We start from the raw sequence: 23755 nt of genomic DNA, 5'->3' as shown, positions 1-23755 counted from the left end.
TTCTCTGACGCACTAGTGTTATATTTCTGTTCATTATTTACATTAATTTGAGTACAAACATACATAAATACTTTCTTTTGAAGCTCTTCCTTTCTCCATCCCATAATCCTTTCCTGCTCATCTCTCCTGGCGCTAATAACTAATTAACTTTCAGAAGGTCCCACAGCCCGAACAAAGTCCCAGAGGAAAACTGCTTCACACAGTATTTAATCACTTGGTGTGTATGTGTGTGTGTGTGTGTGTGTGTGTGTGTATTCAGCACATCTATGCCCACATTGCAGTGTCAAGTGTTTGTCTGAAGATGACAGTAAAACTAAGATGTATTCATTGTTATAATAGAGAGATCAGAACAAACTGAAGAAGCTACAACAGGCAACTGATTTTCATACTTGAGTCTCTTTTACCTGCACAGGACGTGAAACCATGACAACGGAAATGCAGGAGATCGCCATCACAGAGGACAAGCCTTTACTCACGGGTCAGGCTGATTCCACCAAGGTTAGAGAAGATAAAACACACACACACAAATATGCACACACATGTATCTAAGCATGGAGAAAAATACATGAGCACACAAGTACATTAAATGTATGGTTGTCAGTGTATTGCGCTTGATCTGAAATCTGAAAGAGTGTATGGGTATGTGTGTGTATGTGTGTGTGTGTGTGTGTGTGTATGTGTCCCTAGAGACAGGAAAACAAGTGTTGGGTTGCTTGTGTGTGTATGTGAGACAGTTGTAGAGAGAGTGAGTGTATTAGCGTTTGTGTTCTTGCTGTGCATATGCCCATGAATGTATGTGTGTGTGCTTTTGAGTCTGAGCAAAGCCTACATGTGACAACATGTGTTTCAAGCGCATGTGTGCACAACTGTGTGTGTGTGTTTGTTCACAGCTGCAGCGCTGGCTGAGATCTGCCAGGGTTGACGTCAAAGCTCTGAGGCAGCTCATCTGCTTTGCTGAGCTGATGTTGCAGTGCTGCAGAGCAGTTTGTTGCTCACTGCTGACACCCGGTGGCATAAGAGGAAACTACAGCACTAAAACAAAAACAACACAGTTACAGTTTTACATAGAAGTACAAGGTTTTTATGTATTTAATCGACATCTAGAAGTGGACAGGTACAGGTGTAGTGAAAATCTTTCATATTTGAAGCTGGACCATTTTTAAACTTAATGTAATGAAAAGTCCCAAAAGTCCAACAATTGTTCTGTACAGATTAAACAAATAAGATTGAACACTGGGTTAATTAGTGAGTTTTAGAAGTGCTGATATGCGTATTTCTGAACTTCAGACAGAACCATGCTGGCTGCTTCCCCCTGCTTCCAGTCTTTGTGCTAAGCTACGCTAATCACCTCCTGGTTCTAGCTCCATTTAAGCTACAAACATTAGAGAGGTATCGATCTACTCATCTAACTCTGCAAGAATGCAAATAAGTGTATTTCTCAAAAAGTTGGAACTATTCTTTTGACTGTAACACAGCTTTAAAGATCAAGAAAATACATTTAAGATATTTTTTTATATTACAATAACTAAATTCCACATGATATTTATAATAACTGCACTGCCTAAATGTGAAAATGATGCAGTAACTGAAGAATATAAAACAACTAGAACAGAACTAGAGATTTGGTGTGTGGCCAAACTTAATGTTAATGAGCCATGAAAATCACCAAAATTTGGTGTTCTGAGGTTTTACATTTGACATTGAGAAATGCTGATTACAACGTGATCCACAGTGAACGGTGATTCTGAGTGGTTAATAATGAAAATTTGGCAGTTTCAGGTTATATGCAAACCTCCATCGTTCACTGCACCCTCCTGCATACATTTACATGCATTTAACATCTGTCCTGCACCACTGAACACATGCTCAACTCGACAATTGGATTTTAATATGATTTCTCTGGACTGAAGAAATGACCTTCATAATCAAGCCATGGCTGTCTCTTCAACCACAAAGCCTCCAAGACTCCATTTTCTCCTCGGTGGCAACTCATTTATTAGAGGGGTAAATGGATCCAAGGTTGCAAATGAACAACCCCATTAAAACCACGGAAGACTTCCTCCATATGATCCCCAACATCCCATCAGCACCTGGTCCTCTACAGAGGCTCCCAGCTGCTTTATCAGGAGTTTAATACCACCTATCCTGCCTGTGTGGGTGTTCATTAGGAAGCAAAGCCAACTTAACAGAAAGGGCTATGAAAGAAAAAAACCTGGGAATTTTCTCTCATATATGCCTTTTAATTTCATTTACCCACTCTAAAAAAAAGAAAAGAAGGAAAAGTCAATTTTATGTTCACCTTTCATGTCAGATTCTTTGAGAACATTTGACAAAATGACACAAAATGGCCCAAATCACACAATTAAGACATTTTATGAAAATGATTAGGTCTATGATAATTTATAAAGCCCTGTACACCTTTACATCTGTATTTTTCATGGATATAGATGTGATTTGGCGTTTTTAGAAATGAATATATTCTCTAAAACCACGTGCACCCACAATCCGAACCAAGAGTTGTCATCTGTTGTCATCTCTCACCTCTCCTGATGAAAAAAAATCCAAAAGACTAAGAGTGATATCTCGACTCTTATTCATTTGTTCTAATAAGACTTTTTCTCTCATTTCTCATAGGATGCTGAACTGGCAGCCAGGATACTCCTGGACCAAGGACAGGTAAGACTATTCAGATGGATGTTCAATTTCTTTTGAGAAGAAGAAGCTCTGATTCTTATCCAAGCCTTTCTATCTTCAAATGTCACACACTACGTATTATGACTAGATGGTATATCTTAAACTATATCTTTTTGTATATTTTACATTTTGGACAGAAACATTCATGGTTTGTAATTTTCTTATGATGAGAATTTAAAAGTTATACACATATCTGGGCTAGAAAATTTGGTAATTGGTATTTTATAAGTCCTTTAATTTTATAACAAATTTTTTGATGAAATTTGCAGGTATTTAACGGTGAATTTCCAGGACATTTTACAGGAAAGGTAGTGCAATTTGGTAGAAATTATAATAAGAAAAAACAGAAAAAGAGTTGTTGCACACTCATTATATTTGGGTTCCTAGTTGTTCATTTGCAATCATTCTTGATAAATGACACCCTTAACAATCCATTAACTGACAGAAAATACTTTGTTACCAAATTACATAACCCTTTCAAAGAAATGTCCTAAGAATGAAACAGTTACACAGCAGCCACTTTTAGGAAATATATATGAAACTACAACTTAACCAACTTAACTTTTCCCCCCATTTTTCTCATAAATTGCACCACATTTAACCACCTTTTCTGTAAATTGTCTGAAAATTAATTGTTAAATACCTGCAAATTACCTCAGGAAATTAGTATAAAATTAAGGGACCTTTAATATAAAGTATTACCCCAAAGTTTTTATTGAGTGTAGTTACCAACAGTTAAGGAGAAGTGCAAAAAATACATATATGCATGTTATTTCAACAGAGTCATGGGTAAAGTTAAATATTGTAGCAGTGAATTCAGCAATATTTTAGTGTTTGGAACATGCTGATCATATAAATGGAGAGTGGAGTGCACTATGCTGCAGGAGAGGTAGTAATTTTATTTTACTTTATTTTTTCAATGTGAAAATAGGTAAATGCTTGAATCCATTGTAACCATTGTGAATTCATGTTGACCTCAGCCTCTGTTCTCTGTCAAGGAGCAAACTACAAACTGTTATAGATGCCTTTCAAGCTTTTAGGATGTGAGCACTTATCAAAAGATAGATTCACTTTAACATTAGTGCATTTCTATCTTTAAGGCCCTGGTATGAAACCACAAAAGTTGTGTTTGAAAGTGTTAATGGTATTGACATTAATTGAAAAGGGATTAGAATTTTAAAAAAACACAAATCTGCAGGAAAGACGGCACCCCTGCATATGTTTCACTTGATACAGGCACAAAGATTTAACAACATTCATCCCAAAATGTAAATATCAGGCTCAAAAGTTGTTGGATAAAGTATTTCTGTTGCCCTCTCCAGGAGCAGAGTATTGAGACCCCTCATGGCGTTCTGCATGTGACCCTCCACGGCACACGAACCACCCGCAGGCCTGCTATCCTCACCTTCCACGATGTGGGTCTGGACAGTGAGTAGCTCTCTCTCAGCCTTGTCACACAATCTTCAACTTGTTCAGTGACTTCTGCTCACTTTCCACGTTCTCTTGTCTCTTTGGCAGGTAAGAGCTGCTTCTCCACTTTGTTTAAGTTTGAGGAGATGCAGGAGATTGTCAAGAATTTCACCTTGATTCATGTTGATGCTCCTGGGCAGGAGGAGGGTGCTGCTGCCTACCCCACAGGGTACGACGTTCACTGTATATGTGTGTGTTAGCATGCTCATATCCCCCTATCATCCTGCAATAACCTTTCTTCTTTTTAAATAAACTTCTCAGAAATGGAAACAATCTTCTGTACAAGGCTTAAACCTAATCTCTGCCAAAAATACTTAACATTTCCATCTCTCACATCTCCCGCCTCTCTAATATGCTCTTGTCAGAGGTTTTAAGAAAATCCTGCTTTTTCTTTTTACTCTGCGCCTCTTATTTCTTCACCCTGCACATCTCCATCACTTCTCTTCCTTGCGTGATTATTTTAGTGGCTCAGGAGGATTTTGTTGCATGTCACAGCATCATGACTGTGACCCTTATCGCCTGATAGTGATTCTGGAAATTCAAGCTTATTCTCTCTTTGATCTCATTTGAAATCCTTGTGGGTAAAAATGTCAGCCACTGTATGTGCTTAAGATGGATAATCAGCAAAACATTATTATCATGTATCATGAGAATTTTCCAATCATTACAAGTAGTTTGGTGAGATCTTAGGGTCAGAAAACATAGGGTACCCAAGAGAAAATCTTGTGGCAGTCAATTGGATGTTAATATGCATGTCTGTTTTTTCATATTACAATAGTTCATTAGATTAAGATCATTTGTGTTTCCTGTCGTAGTTACCAGTATCCCTCCATGGACACCATCGCAGAGATGATCCCTGCCGTCCTGCAGTTTTTCAAGTGAGTTAACCACATTTGGATGTAAATGCAAGCAGAATTTCATTTGCCACATGCACACAGAAAGTCATCAAATCTCTGTACATATGCAAGAATGTCTTATCTTGTTGTTGCCTAAGTCATATTGCATACAAATGTAGAGTAACATCAGTTATACCACTTGCTAAATTGACTCAGAATTTATTTATTTATATAAAGTAAGATCATATTTTCTTCACTGAACCAACATTACAGCTTAGTTTCTTATTATTTGGATTGATTCAATAAGATACTTCCATGCTGCCAGTCAGGAAACATTCTAGTAAAAACTGAACAGAACTTTGGCCATCAAATATAGAGGTCTGAGGTCCACTGAGGTCGAACTCAACCACTGAGATTTCTACTTCAAAGAAATGCTTGTACAACTAAAACTACATTTTCCTTAATATAAGTGTTAAGTGTTATTTTGAGTGTATGTTTGTGCATGTATCTTTATACTCTATGTGTGATATTAACATAGAGATTTTCTCTGGCAGCTTCCGTACTGTGATCGGAGTGGGTGTGGGAGCAGGCGCGTACATCCTCTCCAAGTTCACAGTGAGTGTCTTCTTTTTTGGGGTAGCATCATGACAGTAGTTGTCAATACTACGTATAGTTGTGTTTATCAAACAGACATGAAACATAGCCATGTATACCCATACTTGTGACATTTTAGGGGCATTAAATAATCCATGACCGTAATCAACATCTCTAGTGGTCCACAAAAGGCCCCTCCTCCCCTTTCCTGTCCCCTTGAGTGACAGTGGCCCATAATTGACATAAACAATCATATATCATATAATATTGCTAATGAGAACAGCGCATCATGTAGTGAAGACAAAGCAAAATCCTATGATAATAATACTCCTCTAATAATTTAATTTAACTGATCAGTTAAAAATGCAAGTATGTTGGGAGCACTTACTGCTTATTTAAGTGTTATGTGCTTCATTTACAAAAATATAATTTTTCTATTAGATTTTATTCATCATACATCATCATCAACAGGCAGGTTCAACTCCTGAATATGGTTACTCCATTAACCAAAGTATTTACAATTTAGCAACTGCATGATTCTTAATTTTGCATTTTTGATAGTAGCTTTAGCATTCTGAAAGTGAATGATGATGGAACTAAGTTAGTGGTACCCTTCTTGGCTTAAAGGCAGTGGAATAAAAGTCTAACCAAAGTACATAACAACACATATTGTGATATACACACACATAGGAACATACCATGTTAATTGTACTTGGAAGAAATCTAAAACTACATTTGTAAGTCCATGGGTTTTACAGTCCTCTGTTCTCCTTGATCTCACTGTGAACGGCAGGGGTCCTATTTGCAGGGGTTCTGTATGCAGGAGGTTGTTTAGATGGTCTGTCAGTGACGAGTTTGGGACTCTCACTTATATATTATTGGCCAACATTCCCGGGGGGTTGAAGAAAGAGCTGGTCTGTTGTTTGAGGCTTGTGCTGTCTGCCTTCAAAACATGCAGAGACTTTACCCTGCACCTGTAATTTCTCTTCTCATCTCATTATCTGTTGCTTTCTTTCCCTCTTCAGCTTGCAAACCCAGATTCGGTGGAGGGTCTGGTTCTGGTCAACATCGACACTAACGCCCGAGGATGGATAGACTGGGCCGCTCAGAAGGTAATGACCTTCTCTTTCTCTTACAACACATCAGGACTGCATTGTCTCATACACAGAAATGTGGTATTTTAATCTGGTTAGTGCTAATGATAGTTCTCCATCAAGTAAATTTTATACGTGAATATGAAATTACGTGACTGGTGTCACAGATTAGTATCGATTGTGTCATTGTTTATCTTATTTAACTTATTAAATGATGAACAATCCTATTGATTTCTCTCTCTCTCTCTCTCTCTCTCTCTCTCTCTCTCTCTCTCTCTCTCTCTCTCTCTCTCTCTCTCTCTCTCTAGCTCAGCTCAGTGACATCCTCCCTCACAGAGCAGATCCTATGCCATCTTTTCAGTCAGGTACAAGAACAACTTGTCAATAAAGTGTACAAAATGTGATAAATAATTGCATTAAAACACAAAATGTCTTACGTTAGTTGCAACACATTTATTCTTTGTCACTTATTTTGCAAATTTTTGTAAGTTTTGGGTTGTAGTTTGTTTTGTTTTTTTTTAAAAAGGCTGTGTTTATGTGTTTCTCTATTATCTTGTAGGATGAGCTGTCATCAAACACAGATCTAGTGCAGTCTCACAGAGAGCGCATCTCCAAAGCTTCTAATCTGGTCAACATAGAGCTCCTCTGGAAGACTTACAACAGGTTAATACACACACACACACACACGTTTATGTGCACACACTCTTACATTAATACAAATATGCACCAGATTAAACCAACATGATCTCCTTTTTTCCCTCCAGTCGCAGAGACTTGAACATCGACCGCAACAGCACCTTCAAGTAATACCCTCTTAATTTTAATCCTCACTCATAACATTATGTTATCGTCTATTTTTTAAATTATTATTTTACATAAACCTCTCATCTCTACTCTCTCTACTTCTGTCTACCTCAGATGTCCAGTAATGTTGGTGGTGGGTGATCAAGCTCCATACGAGGATGCTGCTGTAAGTTTGACAAAATTTGACACATCTGAGTGTAACAAAGTATCTTGTGTCATATTGTTTTGGCAGAGGTTTACTCTTTTTCCCTCTGTGACCACCAGGTGGAGTGCAACAGCAAACTGGACCCGACAACAACCTCATTCTTAAAAGTAACCCTCTTTTCTTTCTGTTTATAGTCGGCGTAGTGTGTTTCTTTTTTTCATTCTAGGTTCTTTCAATTGATTTTGATTTACTCACTTCTTCTGTCCCTCCTCCCCAGATGGCCGATGCCGGTGGTCTCCCCCAGCTGACTCAGGTACCCGATAGCCTCTTTCTGCTACACAAAACACTGAGCTTAAAGCTGCAACAAGCTAGATTGTTACATTTAAACATACCTGGTTAATCAACCATAATAAGATGCGGCTGCACCAACACACCACCCTCACTTATTCGCTTCCTTTGCTGACAGTAACACAGGCAATCTTCTTCATGCACATGAATTAACGCATTAAAGCATAAAGTGTTATTTACAGTGCTCCGTTCCCTCCAAAAAACACAAAAAAGAAAATAAACCATTCTGAAACAGTAAATGCTAGGTTGGATCAGATGGAGGCATGAACTCTCGTGAGTGCGGTTAGGGTTAGGTTAGGTCTTACAAGAGTTTTGCAAATCATCCCTCTGGCTGATCCAATCAAGCACCAACCATCTGAAATGATGTAGCATGATATTCTGGGTGTTGAAGTTCTCAAAATTAAAACAATTACTTTTGGGGACGACATGGGGTCACCAAAAATCCACCATTACCTAGTTCAGGTAACAACAAATCATAGTCTGACAGAACCTGTAACACTATGTAATTTCTTTGTATTTGCAGCCTGCCAAACTGACTGAGGCTTTCAAGTATTTTATCCAGGGCATGGGCTACAGTAAGTTCACTTCACTGAATAATAATGTAACAATTACTGATTACAAATGCAGTGATACACAAGGCAATAATTCCCATGGTCCACCTTTAGGATTGTTCATCTTTTGTTAATCATGTACAGTATTCTTGTCCTTTGTGTGCAGCATTATTCAAAACATGCATTTTATGGGTCACAAACCTTAAAGGATAAGACATTCTATACATTTCTCCTTGTCAACAAATCCCATAAAAACACCCAAACCAACAAATTGATCCATCTAACAGTTTTGAATAGCTTATTCTTCTGTGCCAAAGACCTCCACTGCCCAAAGTCTATTAAAAACAGGTCAACGAGCCACACACTGCTGTGACTTATTTTTTAAAGGTTTACATCTTGAGTAGTAATCAATAGGCTTGGGGTTGAGTGCCACAGACAGGGAAGGGAAGTCTGAAAGTACTGAGAAATGGATTGTTACTGTAGTTTTGGTCTTTTCATGGGATTTGTGGACAATATGGAATAACGCCAGCCTTATCCTTTAAATGCTTTATACTGTTTCCATCGCTTTCTAATGTGTGAATCTTATCTTTCCTTCCATTTCTTTCTATCTTTCTCTCCACAGTGGCTTCGTCTTGCATGACCCGCCTGTCCCGTTCCCGCACCACCTCTCTCTCCTCCTCTTACTCCATGGATGGGTCGCGCTCTCGCTCCCGCACCCTGTCCCAGGGCTCGCAGGGCGGCCAGATGCCGCCCAGCCCTTCCCAAACTATGGAAGTGTCTTGCTGAAGAAAAAGAGAGAGAGAGAAAGGGAGTGAGCGAGAGTGAGAAAGAGAAGAGGGCAAAGGCAAAGGGAAGGGATGAAGCATGACAATAACACAGGAACAAGACGAATGGGTTACTTATTTGTCACTAAACAACTCCCATCATTCCCCACAAGAACAGAATAGAAATAGTGACAGATGAAAAGAGGGAGGCAGGGAGAAAATAAAGGCCTATCTCTCATATTTTGCACCACATCTAAGTCCAAATCATCTCCTCACATCCCCCTTCTATCTGGACATTAAGTGACTATGGCTGTTAAAGCAAATGAAGGAAGCATAAGCTTTAGAGGGCAAGAAGAGATTAATAAAAAAGGGGGGGAGGTGGGGAAAGAATGGCAACCGGTCCTCTCTCTCTTTCCCTCTATTGGAGTGTCTGTCAGCCAATAGAGCCCTTTAATTTAGATAAGGGGTGTGGTCTATAGAGACTGCACACCTTACGATAACCAATAGTAATAATTCTGAAAACGGTATTGTTGTTGATGCTGATGACTATGTTGTTGACAATTGATGATGATGATGATGATAATAATGTAATAGAAAACAGTAACACTTTTCTCTTTATTACACAATGAGTTTAAAACATAGATAAAAAAAACATACTATAGCAGAGATACTTATAACAATGTGTGTCTACTACTTTTTAAGCTAGTTTTTAGTGTTATTTTTATTTCTTTTAATCAATTTTATTTTCATATTTGTAACCTGCCTCAGCAAGGGGCTGAAGCTACTGATTGGTTGATTGTCACATGGTAAAATCCAATGAGAGCCATTATAGTGACTACTTCCTCCTTGATGTTGCCAGGTTGTTTATGTCTTCCATTTGCCCCGTCTCTAAGTGACTGTTTTGTTTTCCCATTTGATTTGAGGAGTTGGGCAGGAAGGTTTTTGTTGTTGTTGTTGTTGTTGTTTTTCTTTTTCTGGACTGTTTGGAAGTTGCATGCCTGGTATCAGCCCATGTGAATATTGACTGGACAATATTTTTCTTTTATATTCTACTAATGAGTTGTGTGGATTAAGGTGTGTGTGCGTGTGTGTATGTGTTCAGTTTTGTTTGCTTGGAGTGTTAAGCATACGTGACTTTGGCAGGTAAGCATAGTTGAGACTGAGGGTGTTTGCGCCCTTTAGCAAGCTAGCACCCTATAGATAACACTAGTCGCACACTAAATAGTGCTTCCAATATTGCTGGGCGTTTAAACACTGCGTGTCCCAGTATCCACACTTTTGTACTACTCACCAGGGGCGTTGCATCACCAAGTAGCATGCTAGTATGGATATTGCATTTCAGTGTTAGGCGTGGCCAAAAGGGATCACTGTGTTTATCATCTGGGTTGTAATCTCTAAGCCTTGCCTGTGCATGGATACCTCCTAACAAACCCAGCAAGCATACTTGAGTTTATGTGCGATGTGAGGTAAAGTGCTCCTCTCCAGCAACAAGGCTTTATACAAGCAAAGGGGTCAAGAGAACTGTGTATGCATGTGATTGTTGCAGTGTGTGTGTGTGTGTGTGTGTGTGTGTGTGTGTGTGTGTGTGTGTGTGTCCAAGGAAGTAAATGTGAGGTTTATGGAAGCATTTATATTCTGTAAGCACAATTAACGCAGCAAAGACCGGGAAAGGCCAGGGTCCTTTTAGAAAAGTTTAGTCATCAGTTTTGAGACCAACAAAACCCCCTGTGACTTATCAATGACAATGAACCAGCCCTTTCACTGCCTCCACACTCAGAGAAAAAAAGGTTCTCAAGTCATAGGAAGCAAAAGATTTAACCTTTTTTTGTTCTGAGAGTGAAAAACTAGCCAATATCTGCACCTTGAACCAATTGATATTGGAATTCCAGCCAACAAGCATTTTTACTGCCAAAACTACAATAAAAGCCCCAAAATACAAGGGGTATTTTTTGTCACAATTCCGCCATCAGAAATGGTGTGAGCTAAATCTGCTCCATTTGAATAGTTAATAACAACAGCAAGTCAACACAAAGCTTACCACTGCCCTATTATATGCAGCCATTGAACTGACAGCACATTTAAATGACCTGTTTATGGACCCCAATCCGATATCCTTGGAGCGCATGTGCATTTTTAAGCGTGTTGATGCAGCGTTGCATCAATTTTTTTTCTTATATAAGCAGTATCATTTTTTCTCAGTCAGTTGGAAGTTGCCTGTTTCTTTCTAGTCCTCCTTTCCCGAACCTGTTTGATAAAGTAAAGATGGAACGAAGATATTGATGACAGTAACAGGAAAGTCAGTGGAAGGCCTTAGGCTTGAGGTTTGAAAAGACTGGTACTTAAGAGACGATGACGGTGGTAATAATGACAGTGATCTGTTTTAAGTCACTTCCCCTGGCCCATTACATAGTGCAATGCACAACCAGCCATTGAAGCATTGATTGTTGCACTGATGCAACAAATGCAAATCCTGATGTTTAGATGCTTTGTGCTATGAGGCATAAATGAATAATGTGACGTTAAACTGGGATGCCACCATATTTTAGGCACTGTGTCACTGTCTTGAGGGCTGAAGTGTAGAATGTAAATGTTTGGCTCCTCCCAGACTGAAATTAAAACTATCAGACATGGGAACCTTTACCAAATTAGGGGTAAAGTCTGGAGCCTGGAAAAAAAATAATTGCCAAATAAGGAAAAGGAGCGGTACTTCTTTGTGAAGAGTTGAGCAGGGCAGTGCGATTGTAAATGCTTGTCCAATGCTTTTGTCTTTTGTTTGTCTCTTAATTTTTACTTTGATCATATTTTCTTTCCCCTCTCTGTTTTGGAATTTTATTTTATTTTTTTGTTTTAACTATGTGAAGTGTTAGTTTACCGTCCCGATGTGCTCACAAGTTAGTTAATCGTGTGATAGTTCATGTATAACTTTTTTAGCATTAGTGCTGATAAGGGAGAATAATATAATTAACAATAAAAAAAGATTAAAGGTAAAGAAAATACAATCAAATTTACTTGTGTGGCTAATTTCTCTGTGTAACACAATGAACATCCTAAAAGAAGCAAACTTAAATATTAATAAAAGCTTAAGAAGAACATCTTGTCTACTGTCTTACATTTTCCAGAGGGGCTGATGTGAAAAGAAAATTGCAGACTATCTTGATGCTTTTGTATGTTTTGTATGTATTTTGTATGTATGTATGCATCTACATGCCCACACAGTATAAAAAAGGAATGTCACAGAAGAACCTTGTCAATTAGGGGGGATCAATAGAACTTTTCTGTACTGATCATAGACTGCTGCAGTCTATGATCTGCTATAGCCTCTGGAAAATAGTGGCATCACTGAGCGCATTATGCACTACCTTGAATGTTACATGAATTGTTTTCACACACTAAATGAAAAGCACCTGTGCTCCACATTGCACACTGTAAGGACAGATTTCTTGAAACGGGGGGTTCACTTAGGTGAAGATAAGCAGAACAGGACCTTTACAGTACCAGCTTGTACTTTCCCTTGGCTACAGTACGACAGTTGAACTAATTCCAACAACCAAAGAAAATGAAAAAAGGCTAAATACAATTACTAATCCACATAGTTTGATTTTGGCTTAACTCCTTATACAAAGCCTGCACTCACAAAGTTTGATCAAATGAGTTCAATGCAAATACAGCCTTCCACCAGACCTTAACCAGAGTTTTAAGACATTTCTTCAAGTCCAACTGAAGTTAAATTGCCTTCTTTGTTTACTATAGCAAATCAAATCTTGCATAAAGGAATGATGTGGCATTCTTTCATAGGTAGAGCAAACGGTCACATAGAACCTGATAGCATCCTGCTACACAACCCACATTACCTTTCCTGCTTAAGTCCCCTTCTTATCTAACTTACAAACATGAAAACACATCTTGTTCTGCACCTTAACTTGCTGAACGAACCACCAAACAGACATTCACTGTGAAAAAAAGGGCATGGCTAATGTCAGTTAGCAGGCTAGTTAGCTAAGCTAGCTGCTCAGCTGCAGCACATTAAACAGACATTACTGAAAATGTCACTGTGGACCTATTAGGTGCTGCTTGTGTAGTCATTGCCCTTTAAAATACCTGTTAGTGACACACTGTCTGTCCATGACTTGTAGCTATAGCAGTTTGATTATTTTGTCTCTGTTCTGTACAGTGTAATACCAGTAACCTGCCAATGAATGTGAATCAAACCTCCTACACACACCCCCAGCCGGCGAGACAAAAAAAGACTTCCTGATCGTTCCCAAAGACCTCTTTTTCTTCATTCTAATAATAATCCAAATAATACTATTAACACTACATTTAAAAACATGTTGACATTATTTTTGACTGCAAAGAGGGCTGACTAAATATGATTTCAGTTGCACTTTAAAGTTTTTGGTTAACTTTAACTAAATCCTGTAACTCTTTACCCATTTACTAGTGCCCTTATATTTACCTAAACCAGATAGCCATAACTTTATTTGCCTGAAATAAGTATTGTGACAAATACTGCATTCCAATATTTAAGCATTATAATACTGTGCTAAACAAATGTATGTGACCAGCCTACAACTCAGATCTCCAATGCAGGCCAATGCCAGTATCATATTATACCACACGATGGCGTGGGGTAGGGAAGTGAGTAGATTCTATCCCTGCCCTGTCTGCTGTTGTGTCCCTGAACACTTCCCCTTCAATTAAATCTGCTTCAGTTCTATAGAGTAAGGATTACATATATGTCATTACCTCTCAAAGACTGTGTAAAATTCTTAATTTACTGGTAATGAGATTTGATGTTCCTTGGAATTTGATGATCATTATCATACATGTAATAATATATTGTAGTAATATGTGTTCAAAGTAAATGGACAATAGCATCATGTCACTCTGGGATGATAATAACTTCTTATGTTTATTTAACAGAATCAACTTCATCATTTTATATGTTTCCAAAAGATATACACTTTCATAGACTAAAAACAAAATCACTTTTTCATCTTATTATTTAAATAATAAACATTTCACAGCGTCTTACTGTAGAAATATGCTCCAAACAGCAACATTTAAAACACAATATTGGTGTACTATCAGTATCACATTTCATCAAATTTAGCATTCTTGTTTGAAAAAATAAAAATATAGGATAAAGTGCATGGAGCTTGCAAAGATGAAAACCAGTCATTACCAAAATTTGGCAAAAAAAACACAACCAAACAAACAAAAAAAAACAATCAATCAAAAAACCTTCAAGAGCATATAAGTTTACAAAACAATTACAAAATGAAAACATTAACTCAAGAATATAAGACTGGTAGTTAAAAAATTGTATAAGATAGACTTATTTGGTTAGCATCCATTCATTAAAATTGACAATAATTAAAAAACAAACATTATATGTAGTGTAACAATGGACAATGAGCCCGTACTGATTAATATAATATGAAAATGCATCAACAACTGAAACATTTCACTTTTGACTTTAATGTTTTTCAGCTAGGATCACATGTATTTTCAATAGTGTAAATGAGGTATTTCCTGAAAACCTGCAAAACCAAAAAGATCAACTTAAAATACCACAGCCCTAAACTTGGGTCAAGGCTGGTTTTCTTAGTCCCTGAAAGTTTGTGACATACATGTTTCAACACAACAGCAACATTTGTTTCACTTTACTTACTGTTTAACTGCATAACACTGCAGATTGTTGCTAGAGTGCATGCCCTAAATCGTTTGGATGACATTTCATTAAATACTGAACACAACATTCATAATTTAATGAAATCTTACTATTCTTACTATTCTTGCTATTTAAATATCCTTGAGAAAAAGCTGCGTATAGAGAAGGATGTGTCCAAGGTGTAGATGTGAGTCAGCCCCAGAGATTCAAGACGCTGAAGTTCAATGGGAGTATCAAAGGAGGGATGACTGATGAGCTGGTAGATTTTCAGAGGGTCTCCTGAGCGGATTAGAGTCCGTGATTGGATTATTAGCACTGCCAAGGGCAAAGACTGAGTGGGTGGAATCAGGGACATGGTTACTTTCTTGCTCACCTTTAGATCCCAACCGGTGTCTCTGGTCCTCTCCAGCTTCTTAATGGCCTCATTTATGTTCCCCTTGAAAAACTCCAGGACTTTGTATCTGACCGTGATGTGACTGTCAAATCTGGTAGTTGAATCACTGTGGGAGTTTTTGATTTGCTGTGTGGAGTATGTATGAGTGACTTCAGTTTGTTTACAGAAGAACTCAACAGACTTCAGCGCATTTTGCAAATCTTCCAGAGCTTGATTGATGCAGTTGCAATCCTGACGCCTGTCTTGCAGGGCTAAAGATGCAAAGGCCCGGTTGTAATATGCAATTGCTGCCCAGCAGTGGTCCTCCTGTATGGCTTTAGTGTACATCTTGATACTCTCTGCAAGATGTCCCTTTTCACGCAGTTCATTGCCAAAGGCAGTGTAGTGGTGCAGGTTTGATGAGGGTGATTCTCTCTGTTTCAGTTTTTGCGTGGCAGTGTTCAGATCTATGTGTAGTTTTCTGTTTAACTCCATGATAGAGTGTTTGTCATCAAAGTTAGTGAGTAGCCACACACCCCAGAATTCATTCAGTGCAGTCAAATCTGAATCTGCTGGTTTGTTGTTACTGCGTTTGTACAGATCATCTCTTATGTTCAGATACTGACTGAAGAGCTCTTCCTTCTTCTTTATGTTTGGGATGTCACACTCCGAAAAGCTAGCTAGTCTTTCAGCCGCATTGTCATCTCTGGCCTTTTTAGCTATAGTCATTTGTGAATCAGAGGTTTTAGTCAAAATGTGTAACAATGTCAAAGCTAAAGATTTAGATTCTTCATGTCGGTGGCTGTTTTGAAACAACCGAAACTGGATCACAAAAAGATCTTGATAAATTGGCATGACATCAGGCATGTTCTCCAATGAAAAAAGAACTTTGCCTGCTAGAGCCTGCAGCTGGAGTGGTTCTGACAGATGGCTGGAGCAGACAATGAGCTGAGCAGACCCAGGAGATCCTTGTCTGGCAGTGCGGCCAAATGCCTGTGCCTCAACACGAGCATTCTCAGGCAGGAAGGTCTGCAAAACGAACAAACCTCCAGCTGTCTTTACGTCATCAGAAACCTGAAGGTCTGTTCCGCGACCTGCAAGGTTTGTTGCTACGATGACATCTCCAGCCTGAAGCTCCTTAAAGATTTCGGAATTGTTCATGTTGCTGCTTATGTAAAGCATCCTCTTTTTAACCTGATCTCCCAAAGCACGGTGAAGAGCCTCTGCACGGTTGATGGTCTCACAGATAACCAACACAGCTCTTCCAGCCCTATAGCAAGAGGGCTTGATTTCTGCAGCAACAACATTGCATATTTTCTTAATCCAGTCTTTCTCATCATCTATAATTACTCCTTCAACCTCAAACAACTTCCTGCGTTTGAATAAAGGTATCTGACAGGTCTTGATACCACTGTAGATTTTCTGCAAAGTCTCAGTTTCTGCTTGTTGGCCAAGAGTCCCAGACATTCCGTAGATCTGATCTCCATACTTTAGAAACAAACTGACACTGGACATATAGTTTGTGATAGCTGTCATGTCACTCAGTTTGAACTTATGTTTCATTTCAAGGAACTGTTGTAGTCCATCTGACAATGTCATAAAGTTTTCAACAACACCTGTGGAGCTGTAGTCCACAGGTACTATTCCGTGTTTCTCAATGATATATTCATGGCCCATTGTCATTGTTTGTGCCTTGAATGCATTTTCAACCCAAACCTTTAGTTTGGAATTAATTAGATCTGAGAGGAAGCCAGGAACACAGCAGGTATTTTTATCTTTGCTGAGTTCACATGGTGTAAAATGTAGAGCACATTTTATTTCTGCTTCTACAGCCCTCAGCATACTCTCTTTATCAGGATACATGTATTGACAGAATCCTCCATTGATTAAAAGCAATGGCACTCTTTGATCTGTGTCTAGTTGTGGTGTTTTGTTCAGTTCCTTTATTGCCCCTTCATTGTTTATGCAGTGCAGAGCAAAACAGCAAGATGGGAATTTCCTCTCCACTGTCTTAAAGAACTCTGCCAACTGGTTTGCAGCAATATTTGCAGTTTTTTCAGTTAAAAGGTTTGGGTTCTTTCTTAGGTCCTGGACTGACCCTTTTGCCAGTATTCCTGTGTCCTCAGCCATTTGTAGGATGGTGAACTCATCCATATCTTTGCCCATATTTATGTTTTCAAGCACAACTTGATGGAAAGGGTATTTTCGCCCCACAGTTATCCATGTGCCAATCTTACTGAACTGATTAGCAGTGTCCCATATTAATGCCAAGAGTGGATTGAGGTGTTGCAAAGCAGGCATATCGCTACTTATGTAAACCACATGAAGACCCTTATCCAGCATCAAGGAATCCACTTCATCCACAATTGCACATTCAAATGTTCTTTTCCCAAATATATCCATTCTTTCAAAGCGCTGGCCTAGCCAGTCTCCAGCAAACTTTTCAGCAGTACCATAAACAACCTGACACTCATAGCACTTTTTTAAATTTTCGGATTGTTTGTTGGTGTTGCAGCTAACACTGATTTTCAAAGCTTCATAAAACTTTAACCAATCATTCAAATCTCGCTCTGCAAGAACTGATGAGCTGGTCATGATGTCTACTTTTTGTCCTCTCATAGCTCGAAAAGCTGCAAACATTGCCACAATGCATGACTTCCCCTCTCCAGTGCCAACCTGAATTAACCGCCCTGTTTTGGAAAGAGCCATAAGACACCAGCTCACCATCTGTGTCAAACGTGGTTTGATCGTAACTGTTTTCTCCACTGCCTGACAGAGCGTCAGCAAGTCCTTTTTCAAACCACTCTGCTGTGATCTGCTGTGTGAAGTAAGATCTTTATCAACTGATGATACAATGTCTCTCACATCATCTAAAAGTTTTCATCTATTTGGTTTAACTTTTGTTGGCGGATTTCCTCAAGAATTTCATCCAGTTCCTTCTCTGTGTCTTTGGCTAAATATTTTTGAAGGTTATCATCTGTTAGAGTCTTGTCTCGGACCAGCTCGATAACTGTCTTTCCTAATTGACATTTCCAACTGGGAGTAATATAATTAATCTCTATACAGTGCAACATTGTCATTATCCATGAGTGGACATGTGATCTGTCATTTGTTGTTGTTGACTCAAATCGCTTAAGAAGAGCATCGAACAAGTCTGCAACATCTGTTGGGCTCCATTTGATATTTGTAACCAGTCCTTGCAGCTTGTTGAGGAGAAGTACTCCATTATTGTTGGAGGTCAACAAACTGGGAGCAATGAGTAAAGTTCTGAATCTGTTAACCAATTCTTTGTGTCTGGAATCCGTATCAGATGCATCCATTATGTGGAAATTTCTGGTCAAAACAGTAATGGAAAAAAATAAAGACTCTTATATAGATAAATCATTTCTATAGCTGCAATTCAGTAATATTGTGATTACAATGTTTTTATTCTCTACATTTCACAGCATTGTCACTCAAACAATCAAATATTCATAAATATGCATCATAACACAAGTATTATAACTATTCATGGCATTTTGTACCTTAAAAGTTTTTGTCATTAATTCATTCAATGTATTGTGGTGGTAGCCTCATACTCACCTCTTAAAAAGATGAAAAAGTTCAGAAGTGATGTGTGTCTTCAGGACACATGAGATGATCTGTGGCAGCAGCAGCACTGAAATTCTATATTTAAATTCCTTTGTTTTGTTTCTTTTTCGCCGAACTTGCCAAGGCACCGCCCCAAGGGAATTTCCTGCCACCCTTTCGATTTTGTTTTGAATTTATTATAAACAAACTCACTTACTGTACGTGCAGATAATGTCAAATATAAAATCAAATAAAAATCAAATATTAAGCTCAAGAGCAGGTCCACTGCAATTGTTCCCCCCAAAAAACAACATTTCTTCTTCAATTCCCTGACTCAGGTTAACCAATTTTTACATAGCAGTTTATTACTGGCCTTAATGTAAAACACTGTATATTAGGAGTATCAATCCTAAGGTGTGACAAAGCCAAAGTAAATTATTCATCTAAAGTATCATTTTGTATTTATCTGTAACAGCAATACTTAGCTTTGCACAATCACCAGTGGAATGTATGCAATTTGGTGTTATTAACTTAAAATCACATGCTTAAATTTACTAAATTTAAGATTAATCTTCAAAAGAAATGTTAATATATGATGGACACACAGATACATATATTCAAAAGGAGATGCATAACTATAATGAACTATAGAAACAGAATTATGTTTATGTTCTTAAACCACTTAGTTCAAAATGATAAGAAAGATGGAAGAACACGTTTTGTCTGCAGAAGCATTTTGCTCTTGCATTCTCCAAAGCAACAAACTATTAGTTAAGTATATAATAACATTTAGTGATAGATAATCAGACTTAAAGGCATAATATTAAACCATAGCAACCTATCTATAAGAGTTTTCTGGGCCTGCCTGAAACCTTCCTGTTCAACCACCCTGTACTTATTTCTCTTTGCCTTTGTAGGGTGAAACTGACGCATGTGACAGGCTGTGTGGCAAAAGTCATGCCATTTCTTGCAAAAGAATTCCCCATAAACAGTTTACTTTCACTCTCTTGAAAATCACATGACTTCTTGGTAGCACAGGTGTCAGGTGTGCTCTGATGGTTATCTGTGCAGCCTTAAATATAGTTGTTACATGCCCCCCCCTCTCTCTCTCTCTCTCTCTCTCTCTCTCTCTCTCTCTCTCTCTCTCTCTCTCTCTCTCTCTCTCTCTCTCTCTCTCGTCTGTCTCTCTCTCTCAGGTGCTCCTCATTGGATGATTAGTGATTGGCCCTGCCCTATATTTAAGAGAGGCTGGAGGCTTTGTTTTCCTTTTGAGGATGGAAGCCTGTCAGACCAGTTTTCGCAGTTTTTGTTTGTTAGTTTAGTTTATGCACGGTTCTTGACAGTGTAGGGAGGGAAGCTCTGGGTCCAATGGCACATTGTGTGGTTGGTCCAGACTTACCACATCTTTTTGTTTTGTTTGGCCAGGCCTCCAGACTCTCATAGTTTTGCTTAATTCATGGCTAACTTTTTTTTCAAATAAAAATATTCTCCTTTACGACTAACCCTTGGGTATGGCGTCCTCTTTATATGTTACAGGTCACACGGTTGTGCCAAATATTTCCTTTGTTGTGGTTGTTACAACGGTATTCATATGAACTGTTGTGGAATTATGTGCAAGCATGTTATGACAACAGATCAGCATTTGATATTTACATAAAATAAATGATTTAAAGATTGGTCGCACTTTGTTTTACACAAGCTGCAGCATACAGTAGTTTGACACACACATAACAAACATTCCTCTGTATTATTTAAATTTAAGGGGTTTGCTTTATTCCTGTAGAATTAAAATTGATAAAATATTATGTATGAAATTATTTGAACATTCTACAAGGTTAAAATGCTTTTAGTTAAATGCCTATTGTGTTTATGCAAGTTTGCAAGGTTTACAGTATCATTATATGGCAGTATCATTATACTGTACTTCACATATGGCAACTCTGAGAATTCAGAATATATTTTATTGAGTTTGAGTCTTTGATTATATTGGTGAAAACAGTTTCGATGATGTATCGTAACCAGTAAGCTGCCCAACCATTGTCTTAACTGTAATTTCTGCCATCTGTTGGACAAATAATGTTAGGCTACAACATTTTCTATATACTAAAGTCAGTGTCATCCAGTTAGCCAAAAATATTTGGCTAACTGGATAGTTTGCATGGCATTCTTATTTGCTGTATAAGAAAAAGTATACCACAGAACTTTTGAGTCACTGTCCTCTAATGAATGATTGTCTTGCCTCGCTTGTAAGTCATATTAGATAAAAGTGACAAAATGTACTGTACATTCACATTCCCACACAGTATTTATATAAATAAAGGACTCACACAAAAACTTGTCAAGTAGGGGTAACAAAAGCCATGTTTGTACTGATCATAACTATATGGCACTGAGCACAGTGCTGCTTAGCAGCGCACCCCAGCAGGAGAACAAGTAAGAAATTAAGTGCCATCTTGGATTTTAGGTTTGTTGCATTCATTTACTAAATGGAAAGCACCATGCTCCATCGAAGTAAAATGACTTTTAACTGCTTAAAAGTTTGTATCAGGAGCTGTTGGTGCATTTTGTGAAACAGGGTGGGTTCACTTGCCAAGCAGGACAGGACTTTGATAGGGTTAGCTTGTTGTACAGGCTACAGCACAGCACAAACTGGCCTAATATATTTTTTTCATGACTTCAACACTTATAATATTAATACCAACGACAAAAACCAACTGTCAAAAACTTTAGTTTAAAAACTTTTGCCCCTACTGTGTTAGGTTTTTGTTTAACATTGACTAAACGACCCAACTCTTTACCCAACTTTTTGTAAGAAGTTGTTTATATATGCTGTATTTGTTAAATACATCTTACAAAAATGTATGATACTTTGCTAAACACATGACTGTATCAAGTCTACAAAGTGTCACTGCAGTCAAATGCAGGCAAACTTCACTACTATATTATACCACACAGTGGCAGTAATGAAGTGATTATATTTAGTTCTTGTTCAGCTGTTATGCTAGATTGTCTATATACTGTTGTGTTCCTGTGAGCATTTCCTCCATCAGTTAAAACTGCTTGATGTGAAGATGCAGCCACATCAAGTGGTGTTAATACATCTGAGATACAGTGGTCAAGTCATGAGAGAGTTGTTTCTTGCAATTTGAGGATTTCATGATTCATAGTATAGTAACATTTTTTTAAAAAGACAATAATAGGTAACTCTACTGTGATAACTTTATTTTTATTGTCCAGGTTCAACATGTGTTATAAATGTGATAAAATATATGTGATTTTATAGTTCTCAAAAAAAAAAAGAAAAGTACAAGCCCTCACTGAACAAACACCTTTAGACATTATTTTCATGTGTATTCTCCAAACTGCAACATATAAAACACATTAGTGTAGTATCAGTATCACATTACTTTATCATTGTCATTTGAAAAGATAAAATATCTAAATAAAACAGTCAATAAAACAAATCATAACCAAAATATGACAACAAACTTTGATATGCTGCAGAAAACCTTTAAAATTGCATAACATATACGTTGTGTTGTGAAAATGTAAAAACTACAAAATACAATTAATAAAAAGCATATGCTGTAACAATGAACCCGCACTGAATAATGTTATATTCATATATATATTCTTATATTTATATATATAACAACTGAAACTTTTTCTTGTGCAGGCTTTAGTGTTATTGGGGTTTTTTTTTCCATTTAGGATCACATGGTTTCAAAACTGGCAGTGATGAAACAACTTAAAAGCCTAAAAGATGAACTTAAAAACCCACGTCCATCAAACTGAAACAAGTACTTTTTTCTTGGTTCCTTAAGGTTTGTGGCTTACAAGATTTCCTTACAGCACTATAAGACTTTTCTGTTTCACTTGCCTTATAACTTCATATGCTTGTTATATGCTTGTCATATGATTGTTATGCAAGTGCTGAAGACCTGCCATCTAATCAAAAGCTCGACTTATGGTCCTATGTATCTTTGAGAAAAAGCCACCCAGAGAGAACAGTGTGTCTAAGGTATAAACATGAGTCAGCCCCAGAGATTCAAGACACTTAAGTTCATTTAGTATATCAAAGGAGGGCTGACTGATGAGCTGGAGCACCTTTAGAGGGTCTCTGTTACGGATCAGTGTCACTGATTCAGTCAAAGGGACTGCCAGTGGGAGGAAATGCACTAGTGGAACCAGGAAGTAGACTAGACTCTCCTCCACTTTTACATTCCCACCTAAGTCCCTGGCCCTGTCGACCTTCTTTATGGCCTCATTATATGCAACATATAAAACACATTAGTGTAGTATCAGTATCACATTACTTTATCATTGTCATTTGAAAAGATAAAATAAAACATCTAAATAAAACAGTCAATAAAACAAATCATAACCAAAATATGACAACAAACTTTGATATGCTGCAGAAAACCTTTAAAATTGCGTAACATATAAGTTGTGTTGTGAAAATGTAAAAAGTATAACTACAAAATACAATTAATAAAAAGCATATGCTGTAACAATGAACCCGCACTGAATAATGTTATATCAAAATGCATTAACAACTGAAACTTTTTCTTGTGCAGGCTCTAGAGTTGTTGTTTTTTTTTCATTTAGGATCACATGGTTTCCTCAAAACTTGCAGTGATGAAACAACTTAAAAGCCTAAAAGATGAACTTAAAAACCCACGTCCATCAAACTGAAACAAGTACTTTTTTCTTAGTTCCTTAAGGTTTGTGGCTTACAAGATTTCCTTACAGCACTATAAGACTTTTCTGTTTCACTTGCCTTATAACTTCATATGCTGCGGATTGTTATGCAAGTGCTGAAGACCTGCCATCTAATC

At 37.8% G+C, this 23755-nt stretch overlaps 1 protein-coding gene across 2 annotated transcripts in view; it reads left to right on the top strand.

Moving 5' to 3' along the window:
- The window catches only part of ndrg2 (NDRG family member 2), a 40796-nt gene extending 28404 nt beyond the window's left edge, over positions 1–12392 (top strand). For both annotated transcript variants that reach the window (XM_044341098.1, XM_044341099.1), the window contains exons 2-16: positions 413–498; positions 2635–2676; positions 4017–4122; positions 4213–4333; positions 4980–5042; positions 5555–5615; positions 6620–6706; positions 6997–7053; positions 7248–7351; positions 7453–7491; positions 7607–7658; positions 7757–7804; positions 7915–7950; positions 8509–8560; positions 9159–12392. In XM_044341098.1, coding sequence (XP_044197033.1) covers positions 424–498; positions 2635–2676; positions 4017–4122; positions 4213–4333; positions 4980–5042; positions 5555–5615; positions 6620–6706; positions 6997–7053; positions 7248–7351; positions 7453–7491; positions 7607–7658; positions 7757–7804; positions 7915–7950; positions 8509–8560; positions 9159–9322 — 1107 coding nt within the window. In that variant the 5' untranslated portion in view covers positions 413–423 and the 3' untranslated portion in view covers positions 9323–12392. The remainder of the gene's footprint in view (positions 1–412; positions 499–2634; positions 2677–4016; positions 4123–4212; positions 4334–4979; positions 5043–5554; positions 5616–6619; positions 6707–6996; positions 7054–7247; positions 7352–7452; positions 7492–7606; positions 7659–7756; positions 7805–7914; positions 7951–8508; positions 8561–9158) is intronic.
- The last annotated feature ends 11363 nt before the right edge of the window (positions 12393–23755 follow it).

This window comes from Thunnus albacares, chromosome 22 (genome assembly GCF_914725855.1).
Source record: "Thunnus albacares chromosome 22, fThuAlb1.1, whole genome shotgun sequence".
Lineage (NCBI taxonomy): Eukaryota > Metazoa > Chordata > Actinopteri > Scombriformes > Scombridae > Thunnus > Thunnus albacares.
The sequence above is the reverse complement of the archived record's forward strand: the minus strand, read 5'-3'. Positions and strand labels throughout refer to the sequence as shown.